The 18,500-nt window shown below is 39.2% G+C and overlaps 1 protein-coding gene across 3 annotated transcripts in view; it reads left to right on the top strand.

Moving 5' to 3' along the window:
- Positions 1-407: 407 nt before the first annotated feature.
- Kkv (hyaluronan synthase-like protein kkv) overlaps positions 408-18,500 on the top strand; it is a 43,627-nt gene continuing 25,534 nt past the window's right edge. For 2 of the 3 annotated variants that reach the window (XM_076792649.1, XM_076792651.1), the window contains exons 1-3: positions 4,666-4,815; positions 16,928-17,041; positions 17,786-18,030. In XM_076792649.1, coding sequence (XP_076648764.1) covers positions 4,796-4,815; positions 16,928-17,041; positions 17,786-18,030 — 379 coding nt within the window. In that variant the 5' untranslated portion in view covers positions 4,666-4,795. Of the gene's footprint in view, positions 811-4,665; positions 4,816-16,927; positions 17,042-17,785; positions 18,031-18,500 lie in introns of those variants that run through there. The other variant, XM_076792650.1, reaches the window with a different exon arrangement.

Below are 18,500 nucleotides of genomic sequence, written 5' to 3'. Positions count from 1 at the left end.
AACCCCATCCGGGAGATTTCGATCCCGGGACCAGCAAATTCTTTTCCAAGTAGACTCTGTTCGCGAGAAGTGGCCGGCGGCGGTGTGTCACAAATTTCCCTTCTCCCAGCGAAGAAAAAAAAAAAAACTCGATTTTATGGTATCGCAGGGTTTCGCAATTGGGCCGTATTCCGGTCAATAGATCGGCCATTGTTACACATGTCCGTGGCGGCTGGTACGCAGCTTTGACATCAAAAATTGTTCAAGGGACACCCGACGGTGCGCGACGGTGGCTAGAGCGAGATCACCGGAGAAAAATCGCGAGGGGAGGGAAAGAGAAAAAGAGAGACTCGCTCTCTAGCTGTGTTGTGAAAGTTATCCAGTAGTGGAAGGCAAGGGGGGGCCCTCTGAATCGCTTCTGGTACCTCTGGTAGATCGCGGCTAAGCCAGTCGCTCGTTCGCCGTTCACCTAAACGGCTTTCACCTGGCCGATTACGAAGATTCTTGGCCCCGTCGAAGAGATTTTTCGCTCCTCCTCCATCCCACGAGTACGAACGGTGCGCACACGAAAATTCCCCCGGGGTTACGTGACCGGTGATCGGTGATCGACCCCGAAAAAAAAAATAAAATCGGCATCGTCATGACCGGTTGGTGTTGCCTTTGAGGAAATTGTGCTTCCATGCCGAGAGCCGCGGGAGGGAACGGAGGATTCGCGTGCGGAACCAGTTTTCCCGAATAATACTCTGCCAACCAGGAAGTGTGTCTTCGAGTTCTAGAGACGTGTCTCGTCGGTCTTCGGTAGCTAGTGGAGGATCCACTTCTGTCTAGCAGGTATGTGCCTTTGGTATTTGCGCTAGAGGTGCGTGGGACTCGCGTGTTTTTCTCTTCGTTGAAAATCGGTCGAGGAGCTGTCCCATTCGTTGGTTCTACGAGTTTTTCCTTTCCACGTTGAATCGTTTCGCGGTTCGATCGGATATACCTAACCGGATCGGAATTGTTTCGAGGTATGCGAGCCGATTCTTTGAAGCGAACGTTCCTCCAGCCAGCCAGTTGACTTTCTATTGTAGATCGAAGTCATGGGGTTTCGTAATTTCTTGGCCGATCCGACTGGTTCCGATGCTATACCGCGCGATGACAGCTGTTTTACTCGGGAAGGAAAGTTTAACCGAGCGTGTCCGCGTTGATCATTATGAGCGAAGATGCAATGTTGCATTTTTCACATGACGACCGTTTTCTAACGAATTTGTCAAACGTCATTCCGATGGGAAAGACTGTGCTTATTAAATTCATATTGATCGTCATAATCATCGGTTCGAATCCTGTTGACCTCTTTCCATCTTAATATACTTCGCCTGCCGATGACGATTTAATTTTTAAAAATCCAACACCGATAACCGTGGGCTTTTTAATGAGCACGTTCTCTGCCAGCATTTGTTTCACTGCTTATCTTCCTCGTTAAAATATTTTATCAAATGCAACGTACCTCCTTGATGAGATATTATAAAATAACATTAAAATAAAGTTACGGATTCTTTGAATATTACGCTGCTGCACTATGATTTTAAACAACAAAGTGCATCACACGAGGGCCAATATCGTTATACTGGTGACATTGGGTAAAAATTAAACAAATAATCTAATTATTGTAGGATAGGTAGAAGTATTTAATATAGAATGTATCTTTCTGAGAATATTTCTAACGTTTCAATAGATCTTCGTTTGAACAGGATTAATTTGATGTCTTCAACTCTGTATCTGCACCAAGGACAAATATTTGTTAAACAAATTTTATTTGTCAAGAACACTCCTTGTTTATGGAAATATATAAAATAATCTGGGGAAAAAATGATTTTTGATTTAGTTCATTAAAACGTTGTTTGATTATTAGGGTAGTAGTATCTGAAAATGGGACTTGAAATTGACGTTGGGGCTTCAGACAAAATTAAACACAGGGTTAAGTAAATTGCGAGATTGTGGACGTCACATAGGACAGTGATAAGGAAATTGTTAATTGTTTTATAGCAATAACAATTTTATTCACAAGTCAACATTGTAGTTGTTACTCGGAAGAAAATTATTCAGCTGACTCTGTTAATAATTTTCATGCAAGATGATGCAACGACGGTGACAGATTCTTCTGACGGTTCTACACTTTCGTATTTCGCCCGCTCACTTTTGTCATGCACGAGTAAAATGTATCAACATACGCCAAACAAAAACGCGATCGAATACACGCGTTCCCACCACTCGAGCCTCCGTCTGTGGATTCATGAACACGGTGGCTGACGTATCGAAAGTGGAGCAGCATTGTTACAGCGACAATAGGGGATTCTGACGTTTGCATGCATTAGTTTCGCGATCGTTCTTTGGAATTCCGATAACGTGCCGAAAACGTAGAGAGCGGCGACATGACAGTAATCCGAGGCCCCGGTGTTGTCGTTTCATTAAACTCCTCTCGGCCAATTAGACAAACTTCTAATTAAGACAACGGCGGAACATGATAGTAAACAGGTCCGCCGGCACGGAAAAGTTACGAAAGAGCGGAGAAAATCCGTGTGGCCCGCTGCGTGTCAGTGTGTGTGTGTGTATCGCGGAGCGCAGAGTCGAAGTTATTAAAAAACAGTACGGGACCTGCTAATTTGTTCTGTGACAGCGAAAAGATAAAAAAAAAAGAAGAGAAAAGAAAAAAACGAACCGCCGTATTCCCCGGCGGCGTTCTCTCCTTTCGCTAGCCTAATAGTGGGAATGCGTGATTTCTATGTCAAGACAACAGCGGTGTTCGCGTCGAGCGGCGCGCTTTCATTGATCATTTTGCAAGACAAACGCGTAAACCTGTAACGGTACTGAAAAACAGTCGGAGGCGTGAGCTGGAAATTAGATATTTATAGGACGTCATCGTTATTACTCAACCTTCTTTCTTCTTGCTATCGTCGCGTCGGCTCCGCTCATACATTTTCATCCGGGGGGGATCTTTCATTTTGTAGTCGCTTGGACATTTTTGCGAATAAATTATCATATTATTATTATTACTAAAATATTATCATTATACTTTCTCCATTATTCGGACTATAGAACATCATTTTTTCAAGTCAAAATAATTAAAGTTGCAGGAGTTGTGGATACAAAAAACATTTGAACACTACATTTCCGATTATCGAGAAATTGCCAACATTTGAATAATAATTGCGTTAAAAAGAACAGTACAATAATAAATTTTGTCTGATTTGGAAGAGTAAAATATCACATAATTTAACAACATGTCGGCATTTTGAATTTTGAATTTTGATATTTTGGGCTTATTTGCATTTGGTATAATTAAAAAAAATTGAAATATATTAATATTTGTTTTTGGCCCATGCGACAGCAGCAAGTTTTCTGAAATTTCTCTCAAAATTTGAAGTTGATCGGATAGACGAATCCTATTGCTGACATATTTTCAACGATGCAGAAGATCCCCTTTAATCACAGAAAGCTAATTGCTAGGAATGTTGTTCAAATTTGCGAAGCACGATGCTCCTCGTTACTGCACATCCTGTAATCCGTATATTCGATCGCGTATTGCGTAATCGGATTACAAGAAAGTGATTTGTTGCGTTACTTCGGCTACTTACGCTACAATTTCATCCGTTAGTATCAGACACAGCGTTTTGCTCGCTCGAGTTTACGTTTTTATTCATCTGACCGGAGTATGAAATTATCCGGACTGCCTCGAGCGAGCAACGTGAAATTTACGTTATTTCGGAATTATCTGCATGCATGGAATGGAAGATCTTATGCATTTATAATGAATGGCTTTTATTCTATATTTATAATTAATTTAACGATTCTCTTTTGTTTCCGAAATTACACAGCCAAATCTTGATAGTATTCAAATGTTATAATATACTTTATGGATCTTTTTGAAAATGTACAATTTCATACACCAGACTCCCGTATAAAAAATAAATAAATGTACAGTGAACGATCTAAAAATAGTTTAAGAAGAGTGTACACTTACTGCCGCAGAAGATACACGTATACAGTCTTGTTAAATAATTTTTTCATCGTGTTGTATAATCGAATGAAATTAAAAAGAGATTTGCAAAAATCCAATGTGATTCGCAAAATCTTTCTGAATCATCGGAGTACGATAAACTCCCTTTTAATTGAATCATTAAGCTGAGTAAGAAAATTCATTTCTCAGTAATAGCAGCTACGAAATCAATTAAAGAATCGCGTAATAAATAGCTTTTGACGAACACGAATACAATCTACACAAAGGAGTTTATCATCCGGTAAGTAAGCTTTCGCAACATTTTCTACATTCCTTATCTATTATCTTTCAATGAAATCGCGAACCTATGTTTCTATTGTATGTAACGGTGAATAATAGATTGTTACAATTTCTTCGCAAGTTCACAATTTTATCATTTTTACCCAACAAATCTCAAAGAAAACAAAGAAACTTTCGGACACGGTCATGGACTGTCCATGAATTCTATGCTTTCATAAAGATCATAACCATCTTGGAACGTTCTCAAGGACGACGAAGACAAGTGCGCCCTGCATTCTTAGAGATAATTGATAGTATTTTATCAGTATTGCAACGAACCTTGATCGCGCGAGATAGGAAATCGCGCGAGCAGGATGCGTTACTGGTGGTGTCTTTTATTAAAAGTTTGCTAGCCGATCTGGCCAATCAGTTGTCATGGAAAAAGTGACGCGCACTGTACGCGTTCAGTTACTCTAATTACAATGTGAAATCCATTTGTTTGGTACAACGGAGCGTTTTTTTTTTTATTACAAGTGAATTTTTACAGTTATCGTCGAGAACACCATGACGGGAGTAACATTCGGGTAATCAATGCACAAATACAGGGTGTTCCAGAAATGTTGTATTTCTTTGAAAGGGGTGCTTCCTAAGGTCATTTGAAGAAACTTTTTCCTTTGAGAAAATGTTCTCCGCGGCTGTGTTAAGGTATTATTTACAAAAAGCAAGGACCAATCAGGGCGCGGCTACAGCGGACGGATCCCGGCTCGACCAATGCCAATCCGCCCGCTATAGTCGCGCTCTGATTGGCCTGTATTTTTTGTTAATAACTTCTGAACGAAGCCGCGGAGAACATTTTCGCAAAGGAAAAAGTTATTTCCAATCACTTCGGGAATCACCCATTTCAAGGAAGTGCAACATTTTCGGGACACCCTGTATGTCTATGTTTGTGTATGTGTATATCGAATTATTTCAACGAAATGTGATATATTCGAGCCTATCGATTTCAACCGGTTGTAATAGACATACTTGTGACACACGTAACGCAATTTCTAACATTGCTTCGTTCTAACACGAACCGAAGGAACATCGATATCGAATTTCAGCGTACGCGTTGATCTTCTCGTTATTCACTTGTAAATCCCGATTTTTTTTTAGCGCAGCATTTCCTGTTATCGCTCGTTTTGTTGTTCGTTTTCATTGCGCGTACAAAATATAGCATCGACATAGTTGAGCTTTAACGCACAGTTTATATCTATGGAAAACAGACTTGTGACAGGTATCGGATAATTTTATTGAAAACAATAATTGAACATGTCAGCTGAATTCTAAAATTCCAAAATTTTATCCGAATATACGACTAAGCTAATGTCGATGTCGAGGGAAATCCATCTGTGTAAAAGAATATGCACATGCACCATTGCACTTCTAAAAAAAAATTTGAACCCTGCTCATCTTTCCACTTTCACATTTTTCTCCGAAACAATAGCGCGGATCACTTATGCGTTATTGGAAAAAGAATTTTCAAATGGAGCATCGTGTCACCCGCATACAGCTTCTGCACTCCTTTACCATTTTGCCGATCGTATTCACCATTTTGCAAACCAAATTCACCCTTTTGAAAATCAAATTTACCGTTCTGCAAATCGAATTCACCTTTTCGCAAATCAAGTTTTCCCTCAAATTCGTCTCCTTAAATTATCGCGATAAAAATGAAATTTATTGCTCCGAAATTCAAAATTTGTTCTGCACGTAACATTCAACATAAAGTATTTATTTCATGGCACCACTCGATGTTTGCCTAAGAAATTCGCAAAGGATCCTCAAGGTAACCGTAAACTATCTTCATTCGCATAACCGTTATTTCACTGTCGAATCGCCCACGAGGTGAATTTGATTCGTGAAAAAAAATGAGTTTGATCTGTGCAATGGTGAGTTTGATTTGTAAAAAGGAGAAAGGATTTGTAGAAAGGAGTTAATTTAAGGTGCAAGACCTGAAAGGGACATGGCAGTCGAGGTGAAAAGCGATCCGGGATGACAAAGTCTAGTGAATCACTGCGCGTGGGAATGGCCTGTCGTGCTGAGACATAGTAACCCATTAGTGGCTGGTATAAATGAGGAAACGCGGTTGCGGATGCTGGAAAAATGTTCATTTATATAGAAGTAACGATGCTCGGGGCCTGGAACCGGTTAATCGTTGCCATATGTCTTTGTACCATGCGAGAGCACACTCCTCGTCGAATCGATTCGAAATATCCTCCGTGGCAAGGTCATTCCTTTCTCCGTAGTCTCTCGTGTTCTTCTGCGAAACTGTCTCCCTTTTCTTCGTCCAGGTGATTCATCTGCACGCATACCGCTGAAATTCTTCCTCGCGATTCCGCCACCAAGCCAGGGGAACGTTTCTCGTTTATTTCCCTCCCCCTCGGCCCTCCTAGCCCCCTGGATTTGCGAAAGCCGAAGCCGAGGGTGGCTCGTTCGCAGTTCCGCGCTTTCGACGATCATTTTCCCTCGCAAAAACCTCGTCTCTCGATTCCAGTATCGCGGGGTACGTCCGCGTGATTTACTAGACGCGAAACCTTTAACGACGTCCGTCGAATGGTCGCGCCGGGTGTATCGGACGCAAAGGTCGGTCTTGCTCAAGGCTGTCGGACATTTTTTTAATGGCAGGCCACGTATCATAAGCTTCGGACAACCCTCGCGGGATACAATCGACGAACACTTAAACCAACTGGTTTGCAAAGCTTCGGAAAAAATTGCGACATGTTTATCGGGAGTTCGAGCTGCGATTTTCGATGGGAATGCGCCACGGCACTGTTCGCTGTACGTCTGTCGCGAATGAACGGTGACTCGCGTTTTAGTATTCGTGCATTCTTTTCACACAGGCTGTCGTAAAGGTTGTGCCACCAATTCTGTTTGTGAATAATTTCGGAATAAAATAAATCGACATTTTCATAATAATTTTATTGAGTCCAGAACAATACGACAGTATTTTCTTTTTAATTCTTTAGCTACTCAACTGGTTTGTATTTGATCCGCTCATATAGTGAAATCAATTCCATCTAGCAATATAAAACTAATAATAGTCTAGTAATATGAAGTAGATACTTTAGTAGCGTTGTATATTAGCGTTCTACACGTTGAAAAAGATGCTGTGACAAAACTTTATTAATTAAAACTTAGTTGTTTTTGTGTTTCTGCTTGCCCCAGTTCAGGCAACAACCATACTCGCGTGGATAAAAAAATTCGTTTGTTTGTTTCGTGTCTCAGAAGTGCAACGAATGATCTCATGGCCACGAAGTAGACAAATTTTTTTTAGGTGCGTTGCCCGGATCGTTTTAACCTTGAGCCGTCATCCGGATACAAAAAGAATGTACATCTTGTTCGAAAGTGAGGAAATAAAACTACGAGACCACTAATTATCGTCTACCGCTTTTGCTTTAAAGAACGTCTTAAGGTTACTATATCTTCGTCAAAGTATTTAGAGAATGGCTTAATTATTCGAAAATCGTAAAAAACATATAAAAAAAGAATGCTTTTAATACTAAATCTAAAGATCGATCAATACGACAGGTTCCGATTTTTTATCAATTAGTTAAATTGGACATATATCATTATAAAAAGTTCTACTGCTAACTCTGTGCGGTATGATTTTATTTGTGCCCGAAATTTTGCTATCTTTTTTAACAAAATTATCATAATCGAAATATTGACAATTTATCGGGAACATATATTTTTAATCCAAATATTTATTGGATCCGCTGCAGCTGTTGTAGAACACAGTTTCGACACGGTGTCTTGCGACACACATTCTGATATACTTATAAGCCGCCATTGTACGGGTTAGGCTGATAGGTAGGTGTAACGCGACATTTAAATCACTGTCATCGGTGTCACTGCTACAAGGAAGCAGTACCGTTATCTCTCTCTCTCTCTCTCTCGCTCTTTCTTTTTCTCTTTCTCTGCCGAATAAAACCGAGAGGTTTCTCGCGACCTCGTGCAGTAACATTGAAAACCGAAGATGTCAACAGACAATGGGTCTCCGGAGAAAAATTTTTTTCGCACCGCTGAGCTCCGAATCGCGGCTATTTAATCCCCTGTAACAAAACAATGAATCAATACGGTAGAAATGATAAAAAAAAAACGGTGGTGTCGTATGCGAGAACATGAAATTTCCTGTAATGACGCTGTCTGCCATTGAAATTGGAGCTGGCAAAAAGGGAAACGAGGTCGAACGCGAGTGCTGAAAAAAGCCCAGTTAAAAGAATTTAATGGAAACGAAATGTTTGTGACATTACGACGAGAAATCGCTGAAAATGTCACGTACTTTCTAGCCCACTTTTCTGGTCAAGCGTCTAGATTTGACGACACATTTTTGCCCGGTCATTGGGCTCTGTTGGTATTATCAGATCATACACGAACATTTTCGTTGGAGTACTTATATTTCAGACTTGGAATTTCCTGCTTGTGAATTTTGACGAACGAATTAAAAATGTATTATAAATGTGAAGAGTACCAACACGCAATCACGGGAATGACCATGGCGAAAATTTTGGGGAGCGGGAATAAATATCACACTATCGGGAAAATGTAGCGAAGTTGTACGCGCGATCTCTACAAGCACAGCACTAGTGCGAATTAAAACTAAATATTGGCTCTGTATATTATCTCTTCTACGATCGTGTTCTATAAGTGGACACACTGTTTTTGGTGTGCTACTCTTCTTGCTAACTTTCTTCCGTATTTTGAAGTAGAAACTAGTTTCGTATGCAACTTTATCTCCAGTACATTCGACTTCTGTCCTGAATAAATGAATGTCCAAGCGATACATGCGAAGTCGGAGTCATAATTTATGGCACACTTCGGTTTTTCTGCCAAGCTGGGATCAGTTTATCAGGTGACGTGCAATGAAACATTTGGAAATAGTAAAAATAGTGAAAGCTGCTTTTTGCAACTTTTTTATTTGGGCCAGTAACGAAAATGGTTTAAGAGTTATGGGTTGGATTCATTATTTTTACTCTTTTATGCTATTGTTCGGCGATTCTCACCATTTTTAGTAATTTATAACCGGTAAACCAATTGACCGATTTTGATGAAATTTACTACAAAATACATTTTTTAAATTTTCGTTACGGACTCGAAGAAAAAAATTAACGATTTGTACGTTGTATTATTCATTCACATTTTAACGTAGAGTGTTTGTAGTGTTTGTTTTTTTCAATGTTTGTATTGCGGTAGGTTGCATTCGTTCACACATACATTTCTAAAACCCATCAAACGTTTTTAATTCAATTTTTTTTTAAATCGCTTTTCCGAATTTCTCCAAAAATTAATCATTCCCTCTTCTATTAAGAATAGTAGTTTGATCAGCCTTGTGCCACGATCTATACTTTCCAATTCATTTTAGGGCAAGTATTATTCACTTAACATTGTTCATTTAAGATTATCAGACACCTTTTGCGTTTTTGTTCAATCGATCTCAAATAATATTTTACTATCTTTACGTTAATCCGTTTTGCATAACGCGGTAAAAACTCGTCGGGTGAACGTGCAACATTCTAGAGATTCGAATACTAATCAGCCACTTACTTCCCAGCAGTGGCTGTTCCAAGCGTAACAAATAGCTGCATGCAAGGCGTGAGGTAACATAATCGAAAAACAAAAAACACTATAATAAGCACGATTTCGAGGTATTGGATTAAACTTCGATACGTTTTCGAGTGTGTTCGTACGATTCGATTCCGATACCGAAGAAGAAGGTGATTGTCCTTGAGGCGGGCATTGCCACTATCACCGAGGAAAATTTATAGAAATAAGGGGAAACATTTCCAGCGAGCTTATCAAATTGGGAACGGTCCATTGTTTTCCTATTTTACTACGAGCGTAAGTGACACCTCGCTTGCAGGAACATCGCCGGGCACAGCCGCGGAATATCTCGGACTCGCATGGTTCAGCGTTTGCATGTTTCTACTCCCTAGGCTACCACATTTTGTCGTCTTAAGGCCGTTGTCCTATGAGTCATTGTCCACCGTGGAATTACTTGCCCACCTCTCTCTCTATATATATTTTAACCCTTTCGCGGTCCGGCGTAGCAAGCTTGTTTCGCCTTTACTTATCTGCTTGACATATTTAACGAGGAATTCGGACGGCGGTTATTTTCAGGCGTCTCAATTTTTCCCTGACTAAATAAGGACAAGCACGCCAAGACGTTGCATGAAAGCTACACGATGCTTCGCGAGTCGCAAAACGAAATGACGGGTTATCTTAGTTTCACACAAACCTCGGTGGAAAGTTGCCTAACACGGGCAGCCTCTTTTTAATTGACCATAGACTCTGCATAAACAGACGAAAATTTGGAATTTATTATAATCATTTCCTAATATGGGGTGGTGGATGCTCCAAATTTGGAATAATGTTTTACAATGATAAAGTCGGAAATATTCTTTATTAAAAATACTGTTCTTCATTTGAAAATTTGCATTTCAAAAAGTTGACCATTCTTTTTCTTTTCGAATGCATCGAATATTAAGTAATTAGATATTTTATAACCATCTTTAGAAATCAATAGACTTATCTGGGAAGTACTGTGTACTCGCTGTGATTAAACTTTCTGTGAATAATTTTTTTTTGCCCGGGTCTCTGGACAATTGCTATTGAAACGTGGCGAATTGTGCAACGCGCAACGATTGGAACTAGTCCAGCAAGTTCGAATGTGTTTATACAAAATGCATTGTTCGATGCATAAATGTTTGCTGTTCTAACAAGTAAACGTTGCTTGCCCGTAAACAGTTGAAATCGATTTGTTTGTATCCACAATGGCGGTGGGGCTCGCCGGGCTGAAGAAATTTCGTCGTCGCATGGCGAGAGAGCTGCTTCACACGGAAACTCGACAGTTTCTATTTTCTAAGTCGGGAAAACGGAGAAGTGAATGTGAACCGGAGCGTAGTGGCTCGATTTTATTCGTTGTGTAACGACGCGATTATTCGAGCACGCGAATTCAATATTAACCGAGGCGAAGTTGCCTCGTTTGCAGTAAAATCCGGCGAAAAACTGGGACGACAATTATTATTTCCGATGAGATTACAATGGACGACACTCGATACGAAATAACAAAAGACACTCGGAGTATCCTGTTTTTTTTTTAAATAACGAACGTTCTATTTCGGCGATGAAAGAAAACTGCAACCGATCGTTAATTATGTTCTGTATAATATACGCAAGAGAATACAGTATTGAATATTGTACGTAGTAAGGTCGAGAAAGCTGAGCTTATTAAATTGGATAGTTGGTTTCGTTTCAATGTTGGTGGAAATTAGAAATTTTAGAGAAAGAGAGAAAGAAATTTTAGAAATTAGGAATTTTAGGAATTTTAGAAATTTTCTTTTTGCACGGTGAATTTTTGTGAATTGTATGTAAAAAGCTAACTGTGCATTTTAATGTACAGTTCGATTATGTTGGAAGTTCTCGGTAGTCGCTCCTATCAAGGCTAATATAATGTCGCTGATGTTGTAGATGACCCCATTTTGTTCGTTAAACGATGAAGCAGAGAAAGTTTTCAGTAGTTTAGGAAATTTAATGCATGGTTGCTTCCTGCTTTTACATTCAGCAACGGATCTATTCTGTTGTTCTTGTACATCATTCGCCGTTTCACACAAGTATTACAGATCTATTTATACAGATACATAATTGGTCACGGTCAATATTGTTATTTTCTTAAGTTACACAATACATGGCATAAAAGATTCTTTCAGATTACATTCGCGTACAACTAGAATTTATTGTAAAAATTGAAATGAACGTAGTGAATAAAATGTCATTAGACAAATATAGAAAAAATGAGATTTCATATTTCCTTATTAGAAAATGAAAGCGAATTTTGAGCATAAAAATTTGAGAAGTTGTTATGGATATATTAAAGTAAACAGCATATTGCAATTCAATAAGGAAAATTTCGCAAAATTCCTGACTGAACAAACTTACACGGGTTAAGATTGGGAATTGTTTTTATTACGTGGAAGAACAAACAAGAATGTGTTCAAAAGTTGTCCACTTAGAAAGTACCTTTAAAGAAGGGATTCCGAGCGTGTCACTTTTTGCTGTTAAGACATTTTACCAAATATAGCAGATTCAGTGAAAGCACGTACAGTTTTGCCACCGGCTGTAAGGATATTTGCAAAAGCGGTTCTGGAATCGCGAGAAAAATTCGATTCCGGGACCGCCTCGATAAAACAAGACGACGAGGACTTCTGTAGCGAGAAGAGAGGGCCGTTATCCTTCGGAAACAGGATAGAATGGAACAGAGGTAGGAAGAAAGAAAGAAAGTAGAGAAGAATCTTTAGAATCTGGTTTGTCTGTTGGCGGTTTCAGTCATCGACATTGGTCCGGCATTAGCGCGGAATTCTTTCGGGCGGCTGAAACGAATAAAGCGAGAACGAGCGAAGAAAGAAAGAGCAAGAAGTCGGGAGGGAGAAGGAGACACAAGGCCCTTCCCTTGGGTGGAAAGAACGGGCTCGTTTGAATTCATTACCGGAGCCTGATCAGTAACCCTGAAACTCGTGGAAAACACTGTAGACAAAGGAGAGGGTGAGGCAGATAGAGAGAGAGAGAGAGAGAGAGAGAGAGAGATGGCGGCTCGAAGCTTGGACAGAGGACGCAAGAGAGGTGTTCGCGAGCTACACTTCAAATAAAAAGTGCTGCAAATAGCAGTTGAAATATTTAATATTATATATATATATTTAATATTTAATATTATTACATAATACGTTACATGTTCTTTTACATGTTTTTTAAAATATTTTCTTTCATCTGACAGTTCTACATATATTTGAAAATATCTATTTGTTATGTACATAGACTGCGAATGTAAACTAAAAATTATCTGCATTCATTACAAAATTTTGCAGCCGCATGTACATTTATTGCTTTTTTTTCGACACCTTAATAAGTCGGAAGTGATACAATAATATGTTAAAGTGCTCCGAATATTTTCAGTGTTTTCCATTTGATCTACTTTTTTTTTCTCGTGGAGTTTTTTGCAAAATGAATTTGGTATAACAACGATGACGTAAAATCAATACACGAAACAACAGTCTCTTTACATTGCGAAATCGTGAGAACAAAACGGGAACACAACATGTGCATCGTAACACGTTGTCCCTATTGTTCAAATACAATTGCTAACAATATATAAATTGTATATCTTTACTACTATTATCATTTTAAATCAGACTTCCATTTACTTCGCGATAGTTCCGCGTTGTTCTTCAACTATTTGGAAATCATTTTCCCTAAGTTTGTGCGTAGTCCATCTTTTGTTTTTTTTTCAAGCCGAATGACAAATCGCAGAGCCACGATAGCACTGCTCTATTGTTTATAACATATATCGGTACATTCGATATAAATTGCTCGATGAAAATTCGACCTCAAACTGGCAGAGTCCGGTTTCTTTTTACGACAGCTCGTACACCATAAAACGCAACGATTTCAGGCAGTGTCGCAATTAACGCGAAAGTAAATAACTATCTGAAATCCGCAGGAGTGTAGGAAATATTTTGACTTTGTCTTCGAAATGCTATTTTACCGAGCGCCGTTCGCGAGAGGCGTTGCGAGGGGGTGAACCCGGTACGAACGAATCCATGACGTGCCTCGAGGGCAGCAACCGACACGGCGAGTTGCAGTGGACGTCCTTGCTATGTTATCTTTCACTGTTCGTTCCCTTTCACTTTCAGTGTCCAGGAACCAGAAAGCCCAGACCTCCGCGGAACAAAGATACGCCTCCGTCTCTCTCGACTCCTCCGCCTCCTTCTTCGCCTCATTCTGCCCTACTTCTTCTCTTAACAGCCGCTGCCTTCTGCCGGCTCTATTAATTAGGTATCGGGGAAATGAGGCAACCAAACGCACACTTGCTAAATACACCGTTGCCGGTTACATTGCTATCCCGCAAGATTCGATTCTCGATCGCGTATGCGCCTGTATCTTACGGCGTGCTCGACCGTGCAACCAAAACGTTGACGTCAAACGCAACAAGTCCGCTCGACCACAATCGACCGAGCTGCGATTTCGACACGTTCCCCGACACCAACTTTGATCCGATTTAGTTATATGCGATTTCTTTTCGTCCCGTTTCGCACGCGTTCCCGAAATTTCAGAGTTTTTGGTATGGGAGTAGATGCTCGAAACTGTTGTATAAAGATCCTGCGAGTTCTGGAATTTTTTAGTGACCAGTGTTGGAATCTAGTATATGTGGAACTTTTTCAAAAGAGTTTTCATGTTACAAGTTCAACTCATGTTCTCCCATTATTCCTCATATTGCAAGGTTCATAAGAAATATTCTTGAAAATAAATATAACACAGTCTTATAACGAAGACTTAATAGGCTTAAGAATTAATTTGATTTAAAACTTTGTTACAGTAAGAGAATATTCATAAAATGTTACATCTCCACCGTTCAAAGGTATGCGAAAGGTGTGCCAATTAAAATGTTATGTTCTTTGTAACAATAGAAGCTGTTCGTAGCACACAAAATTGACGTCCTTTGATAAAAGGAAAAACAAACTCTCCCTTAGTGGCTTTGTCGGATGAATACTAATTTTATTCCTGATTTTAGAATTTATTCCTCGGGCGAAAATTGCTCAATTTATACTTTGTAGAACTTTTTTCTGTAACACGGAAATGATTCTGCAACACGTCCTGAAAACGCATATGGAGCATACTTTCTCTATTAAACTTCGCTATTAACCTACTCAAGCTGATTTCTTATTTGCTTGATCTATCAAGGACCATCAGATTTCTCAGCTGATAGGAGATCGTTCAAAAACTTTTAAAACATAAATTTTATATTCATTAAATAAATACAATTTTTTCTATTCTTGATAATAAGCTCCAAGATAAAAGTGTTCTTAAACTATTAACTTCTCAAGATTTTCTTAACAGCTGTATAATGATTAGAACCAGGTTAGATACTTCTTAATAAGGTTAGTTCTGAATAAATACGCCTACATTTACTTTAATGTATTGATTGCGAAAGAGCAGAATTTTATTTCGTCCTAGAGGAACGGAATAGTATTCCTATTTAATAGATTTCTTTTATTTAGTCGATTTTAATATTAATATTTTTAATTTTAGTATTCATATTTAGCAGATATTGGTTACAAAATCACACGATGTTATTTGACGCGTTCATCGGGAGTGGTACTCGTTATGCAGCAGGGGGTTAAACAAGCAATCTTGAAAAATAATTCATGCGCTAGCAGGTCCGCGAAGTGTCGATTAGGAAACGTAAATCGGCCCCTGATTGAATTATTTAGAGCGCCAAGATACTAGTTAGGCAGTTCCAGAACAGCCTACACGCGCAAGTGTGAGATTCTTTTCCGAACAACCTGCTCGCGTCGCAGCCGGAGCCGGGCGTTTTATGCCAGTTTCGATGAATCGGTAATTAATTTAACGAGGAAATTTCGCAACGCGTGCTGCAAGCGCAGACCGGGCGAGATAAATTTTTTCCACGAAAAGAACGATGGTCGTGTTACCCTGTGGAAACCAGTCGCGCGGCCGGCCGATCAGTGACAAATGTAGAAAGCTGGTTGCCAACTGATCCGTTACGTTGCATTTACTTCACCGACGAGAGCCAATTTTCGAGAGCAAACTCTTTTTCTATCGGCACGGTAACATTACCGGCGCGTGGAAAATGCCGTAATTCATCCGTTTCGCGTTAGAACTGTTTCTTCTTTCGATTGTTGCACGGCCCGATATGACTCGCAATCAGGATTTCTTTGCGTCACCTAACTTTCTCCTTAATGCGCCGCCGACTGAACGAATTCGTACAATTTCGCCGTTCGCTTAAAAACCCGGTTTCGTTCGACAATTAAGGAGTGTTTTGATTTCTCATTTATCGAAGAACGATCTCTTCTCTTTGCAGTTTCTTTGTCTCGCCATAAATGCATAAAATCAGACTATTCGTTATTCGCAGTTATAATTTATCAATTTTTGGGTCGTATTCGTGTTCCAAAAGGAAAAGTAGCACGTTGGAATAAAATCCACAGGATAGATATAGGTGGTAATCAAATTGTTTGACGATAGCATACATCGTTCAGATAAATGAATGAAATATAAATGAAACAGAGGAAGGGAGAATTAATAGATGGAGGGAAAGTAAATAGATGGTCTGTTATCAGCCGAATGATCAAGTTAACCGAATTGTCTTGTCCCTCATTTATTTGGAAAGAATATTAATCTTTTAATCCGCCTTTTTTTCTTTTGTTGTCGTCGTGCGCAGCTTCGACACATTTTCGTGAAAAGTGACTCATACCATTTAAAAAGAAAACGACTTAAAGTCATCAAGACGTAAAAGAAATGTTTTCTTTCAATTTCAAGCTACAGGAGGTACTTAAACATTTCTTCCTTTTCTTAGTAATTCTAATAAAATATAATACATACACAAGATATAATTTTAATTCTTCAAATGTTTTCACTGTTTTGCATTTAATTGATTGAAATTGGCAAAAGAAATGCAAAACAACGAAAGCATCTAAAGTTTTAACAAATACTGTCCCTGCAAATACCGACAATTTTTATTTTCACTAAATTATACACAAAGCAATAATGTCGAAAAGGGTTTTCTGATGCCCAGTGTACTTACGTTGAAATAACGAATCTATAAGTATGTCTGGCATGGCTGTTACTGATAGTTGGTGTTTTTGATTTCAGCCCGGTTGACAGGATGTCCAAAAATCAGCAACAAAATGGAATGATACCAGGCGGTGGAGCGGACGACTTTTCAGACGGCGAGAGTACCCCATTGACTCAGGATTATGGCGACAGGTATTTATCCTTGCAAAGAGAATACCTCCGGTATTCGCAAACATTGAACGTCTTTTTGCCGCTTTAAAACAAGAAGGGAAGGCGACGGTCGTTCCTTGTGACCGAACCGACTTGCATTCCACAATAAGCCACAGGTTTTGCTTAAACATGCTGCTCTATCTACGTGTCAGCCATTTCCACTCCGAATGTCCTATTCAATTTTGTTCCCAACAAACTCCCTATCAAGCGTTCCATTTAAAATGTACTCCACACGACAATTCCTTCGTTGACACCAATTTTAAACAATTTCTTTTACTAATTATACCAACTAAACTATATTACTTCTCTAAGTAAAAGAAAAATTGACAATTGATACAATATAATGTATACTTAAACTGGCAATTTAAAAATGTCGTATCGTACTTGACATAAAAATATATTTTTCATTCTAGCATAAAAATATATGTAAAAACAGATTAATATCGAAACGAGATGTTTAATGGCCACTTGTTTAAGGAAAGAATTTATTTATACACCAACCGATACTAATTATCAGACTGCGGATTTTTATGCAAAATTGCCTGTATTAATTACAAGATGCTGAGAATAATTTTGAGTTGTGAAAAACAAAAGTGTTTTGTTAGCTACAAATGTTTTCGCTGTTTTGTGCTTGATCAGTTCGTATCTGCTATAAATGCATAAAATCCGTGGTCTATCGATTATAAATTGAACATTAGCCTGACTCGGATAATAATCTCGTTGCAGTCAGAGGGCCGTGGTGGAAACGAAAGGATGGGACGTGTTCCGGAATCCGCCGCCAAAAATCGATTCCGGTTCGATGGCGAATCAAAGATGCCTCGAGATGACGGTACAGGTCACGAAAGTCATTGTATACCTCGTAGTTTTTGTGATAGTGCTAGGAAGCGGTGTAGTTGCCAAAGGAACAATTCTATTCATGACGTCGCAGCTCAGATCCGACCGAACGATCGATTATTGCAATAGGAAGTTAGGTAAGTGATCGACAAACTCTTTCAGAACCATCTACATATATCACGAGATAAAGCACAAACCGGAGATAAATGAATTCCCCTCGAGCTTCCATTATCTAATAATAATGATCCACAGCATCCGTCTGATTATACGGATTATTATACTATACTATAACGATAGCAGGAAAAAGTTTCGCGCCGCCGCCAGCTCACGTGTATACACTCTCATTAACAGTTTCAGAGAAAGAGAAATGCATAATGAATCCGTAATGTCTATTCGAAAGTTAAATTCGCGCTCCAATTAGAACTTCACTTTTTTGTAGGAAATACAAACACGCGAGCACGCTGTTCGCGAAACTAGGACGATCAATCTGTTCGATTTGAAAACGTTGTCAGCGTGATTATAGTTCGCAAAGCTTATAAATAAACCGTTGAAAGGTGGTATAATGATAAAAGTGGATCGTTCTCGTAACATAGTTACGACGAAGTCT

The sequence above is a fragment of the Halictus rubicundus genome, chromosome 8, assembly GCF_050948215.1.
Source record: "Halictus rubicundus isolate RS-2024b chromosome 8, iyHalRubi1_principal, whole genome shotgun sequence".
Lineage (NCBI taxonomy): Eukaryota > Metazoa > Arthropoda > Insecta > Hymenoptera > Halictidae > Halictus > Halictus rubicundus.
Note: the sequence above shows the minus strand (reverse complement) of the source record. Positions and strands in the feature narration are given on the sequence as shown.